The 20,758-nt window shown below is 37.9% G+C and overlaps 1 protein-coding gene across 1 annotated transcript in view; it reads right to left on the bottom strand.

Annotated features, from left to right (window-relative positions):
- Positions 1-531: 531 nt before the first annotated feature.
- Positions 532-20,758, bottom strand: part of LOC135771885 (uncharacterized) — a 28,208-nt gene continuing 7,981 nt past the window's right edge. The window contains exons 3-10 of the mRNA XM_065282235.2: positions 9,716-9,796; positions 8,785-9,214; positions 8,523-8,615; positions 8,365-8,428; positions 8,150-8,242; positions 6,062-8,032; positions 5,818-5,974; positions 532-949 (exon numbers count right to left, since the gene is read on the bottom strand). Coding sequence (XP_065138307.2) covers positions 532-949; positions 5,818-5,974; positions 6,062-8,032; positions 8,150-8,242; positions 8,365-8,428; positions 8,523-8,615; positions 8,785-9,214; positions 9,716-9,796 — 3,307 coding nt within the window. The remainder of the gene's footprint in view (positions 950-5,817; positions 5,975-6,061; positions 8,033-8,149; positions 8,243-8,364; positions 8,429-8,522; positions 8,616-8,784; positions 9,215-9,715; positions 9,797-20,758) is intronic.

The raw sequence follows: 20,758 nt of genomic DNA, 5'->3' as shown, positions 1-20,758 counted from the left end.
GTTCTGCTGTGTGCTACCTCTTACATATTGAATGTTGGCTCTTCCCTCTGATGTATGTTCTCTGGTGTGACGAATAAAATGCTCAAGTTGATTTATCTCTCTCTTTTGTGTTCCGACCGACACCCTGGTACATTGTTATATTCATACGCAACTAGCCCCCTACACTTCAGGTCAGCCTCAATAATCCTGTAAGGTTTCTTAGATCCTCCAACCAGAGACAGTTAAATGCACCTCGGGCTAGACTGAAGTCAAGAGGAGACTGCTGTGGCTGCACCAAGACTCTGGTATAGTTTACCTGGCTGGACTCGGACAAAAAAATTGGCCCTGGCATTTTGGCCCAGACCGGCCCACTACATAGGATCACAAATCTTTGTCCAATCTTGACTACCAACTCCATATAATGATTAAGTAGAAAAATAAGAGCTGACACGTGACATTACAAAAATGTAAGCGCTGTAAAAGGCTTTTTTTGGGGTGACACACAGACAAAGGCGAACAACTGAGTTTGTTGCAGTGTAAATAGCTTTAATCTTACCTCAGTTGTGAGATGTATGGCAGACACTGGATGAATCCTCTCACTTCACTCTCATCATCTGTCCAGTCTATCAGCTCTACTGGTTTCTTCTCTGTTTGGAGTTTCAGCACTTCTAGGAGGATGGAGGTCTTTCTCTCTGAGAGGTTTATGATCCAGACTGCAGGACATGACTGATAAATTGACTGTAATGCTGGTAGGACACTGCTGTCTGTTTGACTCTCATAGTCCTTCACATGTGAGTACAGATCCAGCAGAAAATCACATTTCTCATAATTGACAGATGACAGCAGCATCTTCACAGTTGTCTCTATGGTTTCTTTCTGACAGACAGCAGCTTGAAGACATAAATCCAGTATAAATAATCTCTTTCTATTTTCCCACAGTTCAGATGATTCATTTGGTGGTTCAACAAATCTAAACAGAAAGCAAACAGGATTCTGTTAGTTATGACAAAGCAAACAACAGATTTTGAGTATAAACATACTGTTGATCATTTGAAATTTCCTACAAAAATAAGAAAATACTAAAATGACATTAAATAATTAGTATGAAGGAAGTCAATACATGATGATTCAGTATATTCAGAATGTAATAATAAAATAAAGGTCATAAAAAGTTTATTTTATTTCCGCACTTGTTTAATTGTGTTGCCACAGTTTACTACCGGAAATAGAGGATAGAGCGGATATTAAGTCAATAAAAGGGCAACAATTACAAGGGAGACAAGGGACGAGTCATAATTTAAAAATAGGAATTTCTCTGGATTATAAATCCTTTGGAACTTTTGGGATAATGTAAGTGCACAACTGCATTGAATTTATCACACTGTGCAAGTAGTTTTTGAATATCTCATTAAAAAAATCATATTCATATTGTGTGATATAATACTTATTCATTATGGACAAGTTGGCAAAATATATGTTTTGCATGCCAGCGGCGAGCACACAGCATTTGCAGTCAGATTTTGGGGCAAGATGTTTGCCATGAAAACCGTAAAGCAACAACAGATCGCTTAGATAGCATAACATTTTCGTTATCAGCTGTCAGTGTGTCACAGTTATTGTGAGGCGGGGGTTTGCTTCAGTTTGTTTCAAGAAGGCTATTTTTTCCAAAATAGTGTTTTGGTCCTTTAAGGTAGTTGTCATCACACTGATATGTGTTTCATTTTAGCTAGTAATTTGATGCTATAGCAACGGGCGTGTCGTTATGATTGGCGCGGTTGAATTGGGCACCCAAGCGTTTGGGTGGAAGTTTGATACTATGGCTCCGCCTCTGGCTCCAAACTGATGTGTTTATGTACATTTTTAGCTTCAATTCATTACAATGGAAGGAGGCAACGTTGCGCTGTCCATCTTTTTTAAAGTCTATGGTTTTAACAGTAATTAACTTTCTATTGCGGTGCAAGGATTCCCATGTGAGGTTGATTCAAGTGTATCAATTCTGTGCCCAGGAAGCACATAAACGTAGCGTGTATATGATTTAGGCATCCCTGGTTCGAGCCCCAGCTAGGGCAGTTGGCCTTTCTGTGTGGAGTTTGCATGTTCTCCCTGTGTTAGCGTGGGTTTACTCTGGGTACTCCGGTTTCCTCCCTCAGGCCAAAAACTTGCAAGTTAGGCAAATTGGAGATGCCAAATTGTCCCTCCCCCTACTTGTGTATTAATCAACTTGTCCAGTTACTTAACCAGTTCTCGCCATGAATATAGCCATAGATGCTGGAATGGCGTAAAGAAATGAAGGAAGAAGAACAAGATTTAGGCACATCAATTCTGAACCCGGGATGTGCATAAAATACACACACGCACGCACGCACGCACACACACTTACAGTATATTCAGTCAAATTTCTGTGCCATTTTGTAAAAACAGACATTTCACGGGTATCAAAAACTACAAAAATTATACTATTTGAAATATTTTAATGTTTATACATACATAAATTCACAAAATGTATCACTAAAGTAGTAATGTGAGCAGTTGGCCAAACCAGCAGATGGCCAAATTCAACAAAACATCTAGATCAATATCTAGAAACAATTTAAATGAAATTTTGATCATAATTTATGTGCATTTTTCATAAAAAATTATATTTTAAATGCAAGCTAATGGTGTAGTTAAGGAATTAAGTGGTAAACAGGTACATATCTCCTAAAACAAAGCATCAGCCCCGTCACTCCCATAAAGCGCTGTGCTTAGGGCACCAGGTGCTGAGAGGGCACCAAAAATAGCCTAATGAAATAAAATTGTAATGCTGATAGAATTTCATAAGCCTATAGAAATATTATTAGGCACTTTTTATCCATGCAAAAAAGGGGGAACGAGATAATTTAATTGCTCTAGTATAGAAAGTATGCCCCCCAGCCTTTGATGGTCCATGCCAGTTGATTACGCAGGCGCCTGACAAAGTTTGACAGAGGCCGTTTCTCAATCCGAAGGCTGCAGCCTACAGAGGTCGCATTTCTAGGCTGCATACTTCATCAAACTTTCTTATTTCGTAATATTAACGACTATAAAGTTGACTATTATTCTTAGTTAATCGTAAACTCTTGTAATATGTTTATGACTTGCTAATGTAATGTTCAGTTAACTGAACAGCATTAATGTATAGATGGCAAGTAAATAAAATTAATAAAAAATAGTTAGTTGAGGCCTACATGAAACAACTGCTTTTACTAAAGACAGCTCCGTAGATCATGGGGGGTCCACGTCCACAACGGAACAGCAGAGGGTCCGCCAAATGACATTTAATCACAAGGGATCGATGCGAGGGATAGTTAGTTTGCCTCAGCTCGCTTAAAACGCATAAAACTGATCAAATACATGAGGATTTGTGTTCGGACTTCGGTCAGATAGTAGAGCGCGTGCACGTGGGAGAGGTGCAGTGAGAGAGACATGGATGAGAGAGTGCATGTATCTTTGCGCTCCCAGTGAACGGAAATGTTGACAAAACTTACAAAAAACACTTCTCCAGTCACATAAAAGTCACGTGGGAACTGTTTGGAACTAAGTGCTTAGGGTCGAATTTCTTAATTTTTTCCGCTGACGAAAATTCCGCGAAACTCCGCGTTAACAACCATAAACGTATGAAACCATGAACTGCGCTCTCCACAATGACGAGAAACTATCAGCAATGGATATTGATTTTTAGCCTTTTACTACTACATCTTTTTATGGAGATGAGAATTAAAAACCCACCCTGTCCAGCTATGATCAGCTGTTCGGCTGATCACATGACCTGCGTTCATGAGCACGCCCCGCGTCCAAACGTCAGACTGGTGGTCGCTGAATAAACCTCCTATAAATACCACGAAATCACGGAACAACGTCAGCATTATTTAATCCTATGACCAGTGTTCGTAACAGCTGCCGTATGCATACGGTTAGTCTAAAAGCTATTTGAAGCTCCCTAAATACAATGGCAAGCAGTTTAAGTAATATCTTCATTTTTACATTAATTTGTATTTAATTTAAGTATTTAATTTGAAATATGACCCTGAGTCACAGTCATTAAAAATACCTCTGCATGGTCGTCATAAAACAAAAGCACTCGACAAACCAACATCCATTGGGGCTTTTACTTCAAAAGCCCTATTCGGACGGGATTAGATTTACAGGGGGACCTCTGAGAAAATCGTGCTTATCAGAGGTCCTCTGTGTTTTTAATCCCGTCCGAATCGACCATGTCTGTGTTTTTCTCTGACGACCTCCGTAAGAATTCCAGAGAAATTTACCTAACGTTACTGTTTTTCGCCGAACTCAGAGGTCCTCTGAGAAATTTAATCCCGTCCGGATGCAAATGTCTGTGTTTGCCCGCAATATCTTTTGAAAACGCGGTTCATTTCGTGTTTTGGCCAACATGATCTGCCGTAAGGTCTTACTAATGGGCGAATATTGTATTTCCTGAGTCCCATTCATTCAGATATGAATGTTTTTTGCATTTGGCAAAATAAAATAATTAAATCAAGACGAGCTGAATATCAAACACTGTTAAGACTGGCCACTGTAATTTCATTAACATTATAAGAAACTCCGTTCAAAGTTGTTCAACTCCGGAATGGTAATGTCAATTAATAAAGATAATAAATTTTTATTAATCATTATTTCTTCATTTCTTTTGTGTTTATTATAAGCAGACAGTTATATAAAACACGTAGGCTAACGTTACTTTAGTTGGATTTGTATATTTTATTTTGATTTGTAAAAATTAAATTAATAAATTACATGTTCTGTCATAATTTTACATTTAAAGCAAAATATTAAACATTACAAACACGCGTATCCAGAGCACGTGCTCTTCTGCAACACCCAAATGCATGAAACAGACACTCCCATCTCTGGAATAGCCTGCATCATTTTAATCCCGTTCGAATCGGTACATAAAAACACAGACGTCCTGGGGGACACGTTGAAACTCAAACGTCGTTTGGAAAACTAATCCCGTCCTAATAGTACTAAAGAGTGCATATTTGAAGAAATATTGATTTAATAGTATGTGTTTACTTAAAAATTTCCAAATGGATGGGTAATATTTTATCCATATTATTCCAAACACAACTATACAGTATGAGCAGGAGCTGGAGGTTATCATTGCCATTCACACTCACGGCTTAAATGGGCATGTCCGATGCCACTTTTGTCAATTTAACGACGGGAAAAATGGTTTGTGTGCCGAGCGCACGAACGAAAAGGGTTGTACATGTTTTCCTAATAAGTAATGGGTGTGTTTTGGGTGTAACGTGCAATAAACCAATGAGAGTCTTATCTCTCGTCCTCTTTAAAAGCCAGTTGCGCTGGCACTGTTCATAATCCTTATTTAGATGACGGACCTTGTAAACTGAAAAATTAAGCGGAGGAAGAAGACCACCAGTTTAAGAATAATGTTAAAAATGTGTTGTTTTCATTTTTATTGAAATTTTAATTTTTTTAAATGACACAGTTGAAGGCGTGGATCAGTAGATCAGTTCATAGTATGTTACATGAATGCCTCGTAGACACTGTGCTGAAACGATCAGCTCCTTATACGTGCATTTTAAGTGCTGTGACCTGTTAATATTAGTGCTAAAAAAATTATACTGCTGCAAATGTGCAGTTCATGTATGTATTGTGTAAAACCAAACTTAGCAGTTATGTGTCTGAAACTTCTGTATACGGAATCTATCTACATATATATCCATGGTAAGAGGTGGTGCGAAAGAGAGACTATTTTGAATATGTAAAGAATAATTGACGACAGGCCGTTGAATTATATATAATTAAAAACAGCAGCATTAACATTTCTCATTATACCTCAGTTGTGAGATGTATGGCAGACACTGGATGAATCCTCTCACTTCACTCTCATCATCTCTCCAGTCTATCAGCTCTACTGGTTTCTTCTCTGTTTGGAGTTTCAGCACTTCTAGGAGGATGAAGGTCTTTGTCTTTGAGAGGTTTATGGTCCAGACTGCAGGAGAATATTAAGAAATAAAGTGTAATTCAAAGCAAAGAAAGGTAAGAGTTAATTGTAGTTATAATTTTAAAGGGAACTCACCATCCACAGGTACAGATGTTTCCTCACAAGGTTTGCTGGTGATGTCCTCATAGACAGCAGATACTCTGACTCTATAGCAGGTGCTGTGAGGTTCAGTTAAAGTAAATTCACACTGAGGTCCTTGTGTTAATACTGATGACCAGCCCTCCAGTCCTGCTTCTCTATACTCAACCACATACTGCAAAACTGGACAATCTTCATCTGCTTCAGCTTTTAACCAGGTTAGTCTGAGAGTATCTCTGCTCAGTTTAGTAACAGAGGGTCGTCCTGGTCTTGCGGCAGATGTTTTAAAGTTAATAATCCAGCTGAAGTTGCTCATACTGTTGTTGTCACAAGCTGCATATCTGAGCTGATATTTTGTGCCTGATTCTAAATCAGATAAAACAAACTTTTCTATAAAAGTGTGAGCATTAACAGTGATCTGTTTCCAAGTTTTGTTATTCAGTCCATCATCCTCTAGAGCTCTGTACTCCACCACATATCTGTCAATGCTTTTATTCTGTAAATGATTCCACTTTACAGACACATTGTTGTGTTTTATTTGAACTATCTGAGGTAGATCTGGTTTCACTTCAAGTTTCATGTTTCTGCTCACAATCATCCCAGCATAATAAAACTGCACAGTGAATTTAGGAAATGCATCATCTGGTACAGATGCAGCAATGAATCTGGTTTGTTCTGTTTCTTCATTTGCCTCTTTAGCAGCAATATACAATTGTAAATCAATGAGTCGTTTCTGATTGATTTTAACAGGTTTGGACTGAAGTGAATCTGTTGGTGTAATGTGATCAGATTCAATATGGTGCTTCAGAGCAGTGAGGAATGAATCTTCATCATCTGGTGAGGTAAGAGTGAAACACATCACTCGGTTTATCTGTGGGTCATTTATGATCTGATGTAACTCTGACTGTGATTTCACAACAGTGATGTCTGCAGCTTTACAGTCATTTAAAATCTTCAGTTCAGTTTCTTTATCCTCCAGCCACCGGTTTATGTTATCTACACTGAATAGTGATTTTTCATGTCTGTCTATGAGAAGTTGAAGTTGCTTGTCTCCTTCCTCTACTTTAACTTCAAAATCTTCAGCAATTTCTGTGATTCTTTCCTCAAAATCTGTCTGGTATTTCTGAAGAAGCTCTAAAAACTCCACCAATTTATTTTTCAAAGCAGGAAACCAAATAACAACACTTAGATTATCTGGACTTGTCATAAAATCCTGACATTTCCTGATCTGTTTATTCAGATGTTCTAGGATGTTCTCAGCTCTTTGTATTAAACTTTCATTGACTCCACTGAGAGCAGCACACGCTGAGGTCCTCTCCAGTTTCTTCAAAGGGTAAAGCCAAACCTTCACAGGAACAGCTTTCTCACCTTGAGATCCAAGCAGTTCTGGCAGAGACCCATAGATCTTCACTGCCTCATCAAAAGACACTGGACTCTTCCAGTCACCCACATCAATGTAGAGACTACAGTTACATAACAAGCTCATAGCTTTTTCATTGTCATTTAGGCTTGAGATTATGTGACTTGCACAAAAAGAAGAGGACATCTTCTTGATTACATCTTTCATTTCTGCAGTTTTCTCTGATTTATTCAACCAATGATCGAACACAAAGAAGGCTTGAGCTCCGTAGCTCACAGCTATGATCACATGTGTAGCTGTGGTTGTATTAATGACTGATGGAGAAACTCCTTCATGTAACAGTGTTGGACTGATCATGTCCAGTCTGGTGGTGGTTTTATAGTGCAGTGTAACTTGGTCCTGATGTTCAGACTGAACTGGGTGATTCAGAAAAGCTGCAGCTCCGTTTACTTTACCATTGAGAGCTTTTGTTCTTAACACTGAAGACATTTCAAGAGCTCTGAATCTGTCCTGCAGAGAGTCACTTTCTAGAATTTTCACATCTGCTTGAAGTCGAGGCAGAGACAGTTTCATAGAGGCAATAGTGCCATCACTCCACAGAAAAGAAGCTGAAAAACAAAAATTGAAATGATAAAAAAGCCCATGAAATTACACCATAAGCGCATCAGTGTTCTTTCATCTTTAATAATATAACTGCCCCCTTAAAAGCCACAAAAGAAACTTACTTCGACTGTAATAATCACTTTTAGTGTCATACAACATTCCAAGACACAAGGGACGACCAAGAGCAGACACTTCAATAATGTCCATGGGGAAATCTGAAAAGTCACATAGAAAAATAAATACGTAATAATATGTATCTATGTATTTTACAAAAATCTTTCTAAATACTGTCTTGCAAAGATGATAGTTTCAAAAATATGGCATGATATTCACTCACTATTACAATGAACTTCAAATCCTTTACACAAACGTTTTGCCTGTGCATCCTTTTCAGTCAATGTCTGAAAATTTAGAGAATAAAACAAATCTCAGATTTCTTAAAAATGTCACACATTTTAAGTGGTATTTCAAGAAAGGGAAGCTTTACACTGTTACCAATTTCAGTTTTGCTGTCAAGTCTTTGATCTCTTCTTGAAATTCTTTCTCTGTTCTGGATAATGTAGTCATCATACTTGATGCATTGCAAGGCTGAATAAACAAAAGAAAAAAATTAAGTATTTGATGTTCATAATTTACTTTTGAAAGTAATGACAAAAATGATAATGAAAGAAAAGTTCTTGTGGTATCATTTGAGACACAGCTAACAATGGCTGACATAGCAATGATATATTAAATAAAGTCTGAAGTTTTTTATCACCTCCATCAGGTTGTGTCTCTGTAGTGCTGGTACAGTGTAGTGTTGTCTGACGTGAGTCTCACAGTAAGACACACAGCAGGTCAAACAGGATTTAACAGCTTTGAGCTTCATCTCAGTACAGATATCACAGGACACATCTTTAGGTCCAGCATAGCAGTGAGCAGGAAGAGCAGGACTAAACCCAGCCTGCTGTAGTTCATCTATCAGTTTAGCTAAAGCAACATTTACATTTAACACAGGCCGATCTCTGAACCTCTTTCTGCACTGAGGACAAGCGTAACATTCAGCTTGAGTTGGTTTGCTCCAGTAGATCTCAATGCAGTGTTTGCAGTAACTGTGTCCACAGGGAATAGAAACTGGATTCTTAAAGACCTCTGTACACACTGAACATCTGTAATGATCCTCTGTCAGCAGTGTGGCTGAAAGTGTACTGTGGAAATGAGTTTGACATTGACAGAGAAACTGATTAACTTCACAAAATCACAACAATATATTATTTCAGCATCGACACTGCAATGTGAACATATGTAATAGTCACTTTACAAAAGCCTTTTCCAGTGTTTTACAAAAGCCTTTTCCAGTGTTACACTACACTATTCTGTTTCAAATAGCAGAGAGAAATCACAGATTCAGTAACATTTCACTTCTCGAAAGATATGGTGGTACAAATTAATATGGGTCCAAAGAAGGTTTAAAAATCTGACTACTTGACAAGAGGTTTCTAATACCATAAACACCTCTTGTCATGAGGTCTAGTGACAAGAGGTCAAATACAATCTGATAAGTGTCAGTGGTGCTTATTTCACAATATACAACACAGAAAAAATTTGCAATGTCAATTTTTTTCAATATCGTGCAGTAGTAGAAATATGTATTTAAAATAAATTATATAAAATATATAATAAAAAAAGATGTGCCACATCTAAATTACCTGATATCTGGAGATAGAGCCTCCTTTCGCCATGAACCATCATATCTACTTAATGACTCCAGAACATTCTTCTTTATAATACTGTATTTAGATTTACAAAAAGAGCAACACAATTAAATATGGATTTAGAATGTAAATAACAAAACTGTAAAATTTTAGGAATAAACTGAACAATAACACTACTAGTAAAAATTCTAATATGCAAAGAAAAAAGTCAGGCTTTCAATCACTTTGAAGAATCCAATCTGCCATGGAACAGCTAAATCTGCAAACACTTTTTGCATACTTACAGTCCAGTAGTGCTGTGATCAAAATATCAATGCATGAACTCCTGTTCATCGATACAGCACCCTCCTTATCAATTCTGAACCATTTTTGAAGGTAATCATTATGCAAAAATTTGTTTTGTAACTTTTATTAGGTGGTGCGATGGATCGTATGTGACCCGCGGATTAAGTAAAAAATATCACAGAGGAAAAATGTAAGTCTTTCGTTTAAGCCTTTCCTTGCCTTTCTCGTTAGGCAAGCATAAAAGCGTATTATATTGCAAATATTGTAACCTTAAAGGGATAGTTCACCCAAAAATAAACAATGTCATTAACGACTCACCCTCATGTCATTCCAAACTTGTAAGACCTCATTTTATCTTTGGAAACACAGTTTACGATGTTTTAGATTTAGTCCGAGAGCTTTCTGACCCTCCATTGTAAATCTATGTACGGTATATTTTTCATGTCTAGTAAGGTAATAAAAACATCATCAAAGTAGTCCAGGGCTATTCAAATCTTACCCTGGAGGGTCGGAGCACTACAGAGTTTAGCTCCAACCCTAATCAAACTTAACCACCTGTGATTGTATAGTGATCATGAAGACCTTGATTAGCTTAATCAGGTGTGTTTGATCAGGGTTGGAACTAAACTCTGCAGTGCTCCGGATTTGAATAGCCCTGAAGAAGTCCATGTGACATCAGTTGGTCAGTTAGAATATGTTGAAGCAGTGACTTTATTCAGCATTGTCTACTCTTCCGGGTCTGTTGTGAACCGCGTCCATGAGACTGCAGTGACGCTGCTGACGTATGGCGCTGCTGACGTACGACACTGCAGACATGGTATCTGGTGCGCTCCAGCTTTTTTGCGCCCGAGCTTTATTTACAGTCTAAGGGGGATGCATCCTGTAAGTTTGAAAAAAAGCTTTGCAAACATTTCTGAGGATAACACGTCACCAGCGTCACTGAGCAGACAATGCTAAACAAAAATCCCTTGATAGCTGGCCACCTGGGGCCCGTATCAATAAGGAGGTTCAACCAAGTTAAAACTTGAGTTGACTTATGCCTAGCTCACACTACAGGATTTTTTAAATCCTGGCAGATTATGAAATCTGGTTGCAGCACACACATAAGGAGAATCTTGTCAGATATTCTTCTCTCAAATCTTAAACATGCTCACACTACAGGAATTTAAAATCCTAGTGCATCACACACTAAAGGATATTATTAGGATTATCTTGCCAGAGCAAGCACTTCACGTCACCTCAGGAGAAGAGTATATAAAGGAATGAAGATTATGATACATTTATTATGATTTCTTTTTAAATATTTACAAAGTAGCAGATTTCATTTTGAAACCTAGGCGATTTCTCCTCCTCAGCTCTTGTTTATGGCAATGATCATGATATGTTTTAAGGATGTGTTATGCAGGCAGTGTTTGAATGCATACTGTAGATGTGTGCACAATCTAGCACCAACTCAGGTCTAGTCCTTATGCAAGATTTATTTAAATTTAAACATCTATTTAAAAACATATTTTAAATATAATTGGCTAGCCTATATATCACTTTTTTTTTTTTTGCACATTTAGGAGTTACTATTAAGTGATGTATGCTATTTCTATCAATGCTCTGTTTTCCTGTTTCTTCCTAACAGGAATATTATTAGGTTTATAAGCATTGCTGCTAAATGACTTATGCTTGGTTAAACTCTATTTTGCACTGTTGTTTGCATTATTTAATTCCACTGTATATATACTGCTCTGCAGTGATATTATTTTTAGCTATATACTATGTAAATTCTATTTTTCTTGTTTATTCTTCTGAGGCTACTGGTCTTTGAGAGCTTCTTAACAAATTTCATTATAGTTTTATTATGACAGTAAAGATTCTATTTTATTCTAATCTATTCTATCTTGCAGTGTAATGTCTAGTGTTAAATTCAGTATTTACATTACCAATGGTTCTGGACAAATATGTAATTTAATGTGAAACGTTGTAAGTCTGGATATGAGGCGCATCAGATTCACAAGTGTGCGGTGTTTCAGCAATCAGTTTCTGTGCGTTTGTGGAGCACGTCACAAAAAAGAACTGAAAATCGTCATATCAATTTAAATTCGTTTTGTTAATATGCTAATTATTTAAGTGCAACATATTTTGTGTATGCCTATTTATTTTATTAAATTTCCTCTATACACAGAATAGCTGCAGGTGCGTGATGTGACTGACCATCATCATGTTCTGTTGTTTTTAAGATATTTTAGATAATGAAAGTAGAATGAAACATTAACTTCCACAAACTATTTCTCCAGCTGCGCTGTCTACCCGTACTGCAGCTTGTTTCGCGGTCCCGAAAGCTGTCAATCATCTCCGTCTCTCATTGATTATTGTGAAAGTACTGACGTAATTATGCGGATTTAAAATCCTAAATATCAAACATGTTTGATAAGATCGGGGCGGCCCCGATTTGCTTGAGAGCATATCGCAAGGTGTAAGTTTAGACTTTTAAACGTCTCACATTACAGGATAATCTGGGCCGAACTTCGGAGCCGATCAAGGTCCATTGCCCGATTTTCCCTCGGATTCTCGGGAGGGGAAAATCGGGGTAAATTCGGCCCGATTATCCTGTGGTGTGAGCCAGGCATTACTCTGAGATAGGAAAATCTGAGTTTTCGGTTACAGAACAGCTGATCTGAGTTAGTTCAATCAACTCTGAGTAGGTTGACTCTGAGTTAAGCGCGTGTACAACCTCTATGAAAAGCCATCATCAATGGAGCTCCGATATTACGATTCACTATGGCAACAGCACGTGACAAAGAGGTCTAAATCCTTTTTACTACTAAAACTAAAAGTGTTACTGCAAGTGTACAGCAACTACGAGCATATATTTTAAAGAAAAAGGTTGTTGTTGGAAATTGCTACTCTAGTAAATGTGTACATTTAATTTTTCATCACGGTTAAAATATCAGAATTAAATAAACGGAGGACTGTATGTTATTATATTCCTTTTTTATGCATGCAATCATATGGACAAAAAGATGACTCATCTCAGCTAAAAATGAAATTAGGCATAATACTTGGGCATAAAAGGCTATGAACTTTAAAATGTTTGTCATAAATAATACAGAAATACGACAAGGCGGTATTCGAACTCAGATCGTCAACAGTACGTCTGCCCAAACCACTGCGCACAGCACTACCCACTAGACCAGCGGAAATGATGACGGGATACTAAGAAATTACGAATTAAAAAATGGGATCGTCAATGCTGCCACGCCCCCATGTCACGTCCGGTCGGCTTGTCAAGCGGGGGAAAATAAACCTCTCAGAGGTGCCTTTAAAAATATCGGTCCAGCGAAACGCGATTTATAATTTAAACACAAGGGATGTATTGCTACAACTCATTGTAATGCATATCATAAACAGGATTACTACCTAGTGATCTGCCTTTGGACAGAGCCCAGCTCTCTGCACGTGCACGAGAGAGTCGCCAAGTTGAAGCGGGTTATTTTTTAAACAAAAGGAGATAGTTTGCTTCAGCTCGCATGAAATGCATAAAACTGAACAAATACGTAAGGATTACTACTTTAGTTTATGTTTAGACTTTGGACAGATGCGAGAGCGCGTGCACTAGGCTTGTTGCGATAGTCGGTGAAACGGTGATTACCAGTGCTTCAGCCTCTCACCGGTTAGATCACTTGCCCACCGCGACACCGTCTTTCACCGTCGTTTTGATATTTTCTTGTAATTAAATCATTTAGTTTCGTTAGAGAGAGCAAACAATTATAACTGAATGTGTCTGCTGGCTGAATCCAGCGGAGCTGAACGCACGTCATCACAGAGCAGCGGCTGCGGGTGTCAGATTTCATTTATTCATGTCAGACTGCGGCAAGCAGACGATGCCAGAAGCGGCGTGCTTATTCGGTTTTGTTATAATATACATATATGATGTTTAATATAGGCGAGATCGTTTTGTTGTTGTGTTTTTCATTAAGAATAATAATAAACCTATCATTCAAGCAGCGCTTTATGGAGGAATAGCCGGTTGCTCTGCTTGGGACTGGCGGGTTCTTTGACTCAAGCACTTAAACCAGCTGTGGCACTCGCATTTGCCTGCAAATTCATACGCGATTTAACTCAGCGTACGCAACCGCTGGATTTAAACAACAGTTGCATCTAATTCAAAAGTGAAAGTAAAATGCGCACTTCTGTGCATTTATAAGCCCCTCCCACCCGGTGAAACCGGTATCACCGGGATTGTCACACGCTGATTAACCCGTGGGAAAATTCTGTCACCGCAACAACCCTAGGGTGCACGTGAGACAGAGAGAAGCGCAGCTGCTTATGACACACCGGTTTTATTTCAGATGCTAGGAGGAGTCCAAAACGCGCGCTTTAATTCCATGTGCATGCAAGAAGGAATCCTCTCTCTACAAGCTCTCTCGCGTAAAGAGAAGCCCACAAACCCCCATGCGAGGAAAAGCACGCAATGTGCATGTTAATATGAAACTATAATAATAATAATAATAATAATAATAATAATAATAACATATCATTTTTTGTCTTTCAAAAAAAAAATTGTAAAAATCGAGAATCGAATCGAATTGTGACCTTAGAATCGAAAATGTAATCGAATCCAGGATTTGGAGAATCGTGACACCCTAGCCTAGGGGATATGTAAGAAATGTAAAGTCAAACTGTTCAGATGTAAGAGCATGGCCACAAAGACTGATATTAGTCATGAAAGGATATTTATACATATAAAATTACTGCAAAAAAAATAATACAACTCACATAAATGCAAGTGGATAGGACAAAAATTCACTCGGGGTCTCAAAATCCTATTAAAACATAAATGTAACTTCCTACAAATAAATGCAACATCATCATCTACAGGATCCTCTAAAAAAGCACATGAAATTTTAGTCAATTATACTATCAATATACGGTTATTTTTTAATTTAAGTGTAATTCATAAAATAGACCAGGTTAGGTTCACAGAGTAAGTTACTGCGGAAACAGACTCTGAGTATAAGTTACCTCTCCTTCTAAAACAGGCTTGACTTACCCTGCAGTCTCAGGTTTAACTTACCTCTAATTTTGAAACGGAAAGCTCAGAGTTTCCCCCATTTCAGGGTTAACATACTCAGTTTTCACTTTAAACTCCACTGTGTATTTTTTTGAGTTAATTCTTAGCAAAAACCCATGTTTTCTTTCAAAAGTATGTGCTCATTCATGTGTAATTACTTCCCACCCACTAATCAAAGTATTCTCGTAAGTGTAGAATCTGCTATTTAAAATACATAAGGTCGAATCGCTCGACTGGCGCATCCATGTTGTGCCTCCATCTTTGAAATACATTCGCCGACGAGGGACATTCCTGAAATTCTAGCTCCGCCTTTCGCGCTTGCAGACTACACTTAAGCTGGCCGCTAGCTGAAGCCTCCCGAGGTTGCAGGTGTAGGCGGTATACGTCATCAAAGGGTTGCTGCAGGTTTCACAAAGTCAAATTTAAGATTTTTTAAGACCTTTTTAAGACCATTATGAGTGATTTAAGACCAACGTGACACAATGATCTCAGAAATTCTCAAAACATTATATTATTTATTTTTATTATATCATTTTTTTTTTGACAAATAAAATCCACTAATATGGGAAGAGCAGTATGGTCAGCTGCTGATATGTGCCTTGTTAACGTTTTCCACCCATACGTTACATGCATAAATATGCACTATACCGCCATCGCATTTATTCCCCTGAAAGTTGACTCGTTGTTGGTGGCTCAGGACTCGACGGACTGACTGTTTAAGTTGATTTTCAATAAAGCAGTGTTGATTTTCTCGCTTCTGGATCCTCTGTTTCAGAACCTGGCAAATGCTCAGGTAAGCCACGGGCTAGCTGGTTAAATAGACACAGAAAAGATTTTTGCTTTTACAAACTGCATTTAAGGTTTGTTTCTCGCCAAACCGTATACAGTCAGATCTAGGAATGCACCGAATATTCGGCCACCGAAAATTTTCGGCCGAAAATGGCCCAAAAGAGGCCGAAACAATACGGGCGAAATGTTGTGATGACGCAAACAGAAACCGCGACCTGCACGTGCTTGTCTGAAGCAACATGTATGCGGCGTGGATGTATTTAACCGCAAAAAGGCGCTAAGGTACGCACAGAGGCACATGCGGTTGTGTCCGGTCCAGACGTGATCATCACAGTGAGTAAGCCCTTCAAAGATCAGAACTCTTGATGTGTAAACTTTATAGAGAGTCGCGCAAATGTGTCTCATACTGTATAGTCCATTAACATACATGTGCCGAATAAAGCAATGAAAAACAACGTAACGTTTTTGTGCTGCGCTGTTTGGGATTCGCCTTCGTTCTCTGTGTGCGCGCGTTTAAGTGCCCTCAATAGTGCACACACGAGTGAGACGCAAACAAGCGAACGTAAAATCTTTCTTATTGACAGGGCACATATAAACAAAATTATCTCCAAAGTATTCTTTTTCTAATAAAAACATGTTTATGTCTTAAGTGTATGTATAGATTACACTCATAAACCAGTCTCTGCTTATTTAAAGAGACAGTAACCTCAATTAACCTACTTAAGTCTAACAAAGAGACAAATAGCTCTAAAAATAATAATATATTTAATTTATACAATAAAGACAGTGTTATGACTCATTTAATTCGATTTCTGTACCTAATGCTAATGTTAGCCCTTATTAATGTGCAGCTTTGTTCTTTTTTATAAATTTTTGTAATTTCTTTATTTGTTATTAGATTTTCCCCACCCCCTTTTTGCTGATCTGAAAAATAATCCGATCCGTGCCTCAAAAACTGTAATGTGATCTGAACCGTGAGTTTTGTGATCTGTCACACACCCCTAGTAAAGTTAGTACACAGTGATAGCCATAAATGCATTTGTACTAATAATTGGCATAATAATTTATTTCGGTGTTTCGGTTTCGGTTTTTCGGCCTTGGTTTCCTCATTTTCGGTTTTCCATTTCAGCCAGGAATTTTCATTTCGGTGCATCCCTAGTCAGATCACAACACCTGAAATATAGCTTATGGCATGAATTGTGTGGATTATAAAAGCCTACATTTGTATCCTCTTTAAAAAATAATGATTAAAAACTGGATTGAAGTGCGATTCAGTGACGCGCAAAGTGCAGAACTTTTCAGAGGCCCGCCCATCAAACACTTTCTTCCTCCGTCACTGATTAGTTCTACAGCATTTTAAATTCTATCACCCGCTTCATATATGAAGCGGGTGATAGAACCATTTCTGGTTTGAAATAGAACCATTTTCTTAAAAGTGTAGGCTAAATGCAAAAATCATCTTACACATTTCTAGTGTATTGATACAATAATATAAGATATAATTAAATAAAGATATATAAAAATTATATCCTATTCAAACTGGGGAACATGTGAATTCATTACATTACATAAATTGGCCATTTTATATACCTGTACTTAGTAAATTAAACTTTACATTGTAAATGAAGGCTATACCTTACTGCACTACTGTTAAGTCCAACATCATGCTGTCTGTGTAGAGACCAAAAATGCGTTCCTCAATCAAGATTACTGGTGGGATTTATTTTAGCATCATGCGCATTCTCTTCTTGAGTTGAACTTTTTGAGGACGGAAGACGTGTTTAAGGCGAATAACGCGCGTTAGCATCAAATACAAGCCCAATTTGCGTCATTCGCATTGCCCCACGCAAACTTGCATCTTTACGTTGATGTTGTATGTAATCTACACGCGCAAATAATTAATCCACACCTCAGATTTAGAGACAGTGGTGCTGCTTCTTTTTGTTGTCAGACTTCTGTTGTGTTGTGTGTGTGTGCGCCAGCGCGATTGAAATCTGACACCAGCATTGCAAGCAGAGTTCAAGCAGAGTTAAAGCAGCTAGTGCACAGTGACTGGATATCAACTCGCTGTGGCGTTTAAGCGTGCAGACCACGTGGGCGCGCACATTAACAAAAGTGCAGGGAATATAAAACTGACAGATTTGGATGGATAAAAAAACAACGCAGTTCACATGCGCGTATTGGACAGCGGGGGTCGAACCGAATGCTTCAATATTATATTGAGAATTGTGGCATCCCTAGTAGTCACGCTGTTCCCTTTGGGGGCGGGGGCGAAAACACAATCCGCTTATACAGTATGTAAATATACACACCGACAATGACGCCCCCCGCTGCACCCTAGAATCTCCGGAAAGACAAGCCGATCTCAACCGCAAAATGTACGCTTTTAAATATACAAAAACTGCTATATCAAACATGGAGAGGCTTTTTTGTGATCTCAACTAACAGATTCTGCAATAAAACCAGGGTACCCCCAGGATTGTCAAACCTAAATTCAAGGCTTTTTAAGACCTTTTTAATACCACAAATGAAATTTAATACCTACATCGCACCCATTCGGGTAGAATAAATAATTTTAAATAACATAATATACCTCAAATAATTACTATTTACAAGTGTTTGAACATTCATGACTACATGCCTCTAAAAGGCTGAGTCCAAGGCCCAAACGACCTAACCCTTAAATTTACCCAACAATCAAATAGATTTAAATGTAGATTTATTGTAAATTTGAAAATCCCTTAATCAGGGATGGGCAACTGGAGGGCGAGGGGCTACATGCGGCCATCCTCTTTATCTTGTGCAGCCCACCATGTTGTAATATGACCATTATGTCGGAGAAGGTAATTTATGTTAAAACAGTCTTCTTTGATCCATGAAATGAGCTGCCCCAGACAAAAAACTGGACACAAGCTCATATATAAATATATTTCTGTTAATCTTTATACAGGACCATACTAAAGTTTTCTAATGCTAACTTAGTGTGACAATGTTAATATGTAGCCTATAGTATATATTGCAAGATGATATTATCTAATAAAACAGTAAACAAAATATAATAGCTTAAAAAATTGCATTATTGTTTGCAGCTTATTATTGCATGGATCACACAAGACTTATTGTTTAACATATAAATTACATTCTCCGACATAATGATCATATTAAAACATGTCTTCTCTACCTAGATTTACTAGAGACAGATCGTGGAACAGAAGATTGTGTGTGTGTCATTGATTAAATCAAACAACCAATCACAGGTGCTTGGGCACCCGTCATTGTCCCGCCCCCACAGTCCCAAAATCAACTTGATTGAGCAAGTGCGTGTTGTGCAGCTGCGAGCGCACAGAGAGAGTCGAGCGAGCCCTCACCCCAACCTTTACTTTATCATCCCAGCCTTTTTACTTTACTTTTTACTTTGCTCGCGTGACTGAGTTTTTGCGCTTTGAACAGAGGTGCGCTCTCAGGAGGACGTTTTTCTGCGTGCGAATAGTGTTCTGTGAACACGTGAGAATGCTTTCCCGCGCGTGGATAATGTTCTGCGCTCGTATCTATCGCTCGCGTGTGGTTTTCGTGCATGCGAGTTTTGTGTCTGAATTAACAGGATATAAATCTATTGATCATTTGAAAAATTAAGACCTCCGTAAAAAATTCAAGACTTTGAGGTGAAATTCAATACCTTTTAAGGCCTTAATATGGTAAAAATGAAATTCAATATTTTTTCAAGACTTTTAATACGCCGGTACCCTGAAAACGAAAATCTAAAATTTTGAAAAAAAAAAACAACTTTCTCATTTTCTCGAAAGTTGTGCTGCAAACCTGTGTCACTGGTTTCCGTGACGGGTCACATATTTTCAATGGAGGGTCAGAAAGCTCTCGGACTAAATCTAATACATATTAAACTGTGTTTCCAAAGATGAACGGAGGTCTTACGAGTTTGAAACGACATAAGGGTGAGTCATTAATGACACTATTTTAATTTTTGTCCACAATCCACAATTTAAAATAAATGAAGTGCACACTGCTGGCTTATAAGATGCTCATAACACAGAAATACCATTAAGAGAGCAGAGAAAGAACTGCAATAGTAAGTCTAGAAGAGAAGAGAAGCTACTTCAAAATATGGCATTGGTCACTTTAATAATCTGATTTCTATAGAGATCTGTCCGTCTGTATTGTACTGTATTTAGCCTGCCTGCATGTTTATACATATATTTATAAAAAAGAAGGATTTTTTTTATAAGAGAAGATTATAAAACAGTTCTTTCAGGTTCTAAAATCTTTAGATTTTCGTATAGTACCACTTTGTATCTTTTACATAGTCTTATAGTCCAGTCCAATTTACAGTCCAGTGTTTTCAGAGCTTTTGTTGGTAGATTAAAGTTTATCAACCAATAATCAATGTCAGTACTCAGGAATGATTCCCTATTTGCCAGAGGTGGGGACAAGTCACACATAGTCAAGCAAGCCAGTCAAGTCTTTTGTTCACTCCAAGCAAGTCAAATTAAGTCCTGAAAAGCATCAATTCAGAGTAACAAAATAAGTTTTTTTTTAATTGAATAATAAATAAGATGTCAGAATCCTGCCGGATCCTGTTGGTATTTAGATCTAGTTTAGCATGGCAGGGTTCTGACAGTACATATGTTCTATGTGGGAAATGTGTGGTTGTAGTATTGGTTTATTCTGACCACGCATTTCCCGGGTCTCGTCACTTTTTCCCCGATCCCTTACTCGTGATTATTTTCCAGGTGTATGTAATTTACTTTGTCCCTATTTATGGTCCATGTGTTTGCTGTTCTTTGCACGTTCGTCTTGTCTCTTGCCTTGTCTCATGCCCTGTTTATTCCTGTAAGTTTTGTATTATATCCAAGTCTAGATCTGTTTGTGTTTGAGTAGTTTATTGT

The sequence above is a fragment of the Paramisgurnus dabryanus genome, chromosome 8 (assembly GCF_030506205.2).
Source record: "Paramisgurnus dabryanus chromosome 8, PD_genome_1.1, whole genome shotgun sequence".
Lineage (NCBI taxonomy): Eukaryota > Metazoa > Chordata > Actinopteri > Cypriniformes > Cobitidae > Paramisgurnus > Paramisgurnus dabryanus.
Note: the sequence above shows the minus strand (reverse complement) of the source record. Positions and strands in the feature narration are given on the sequence as shown.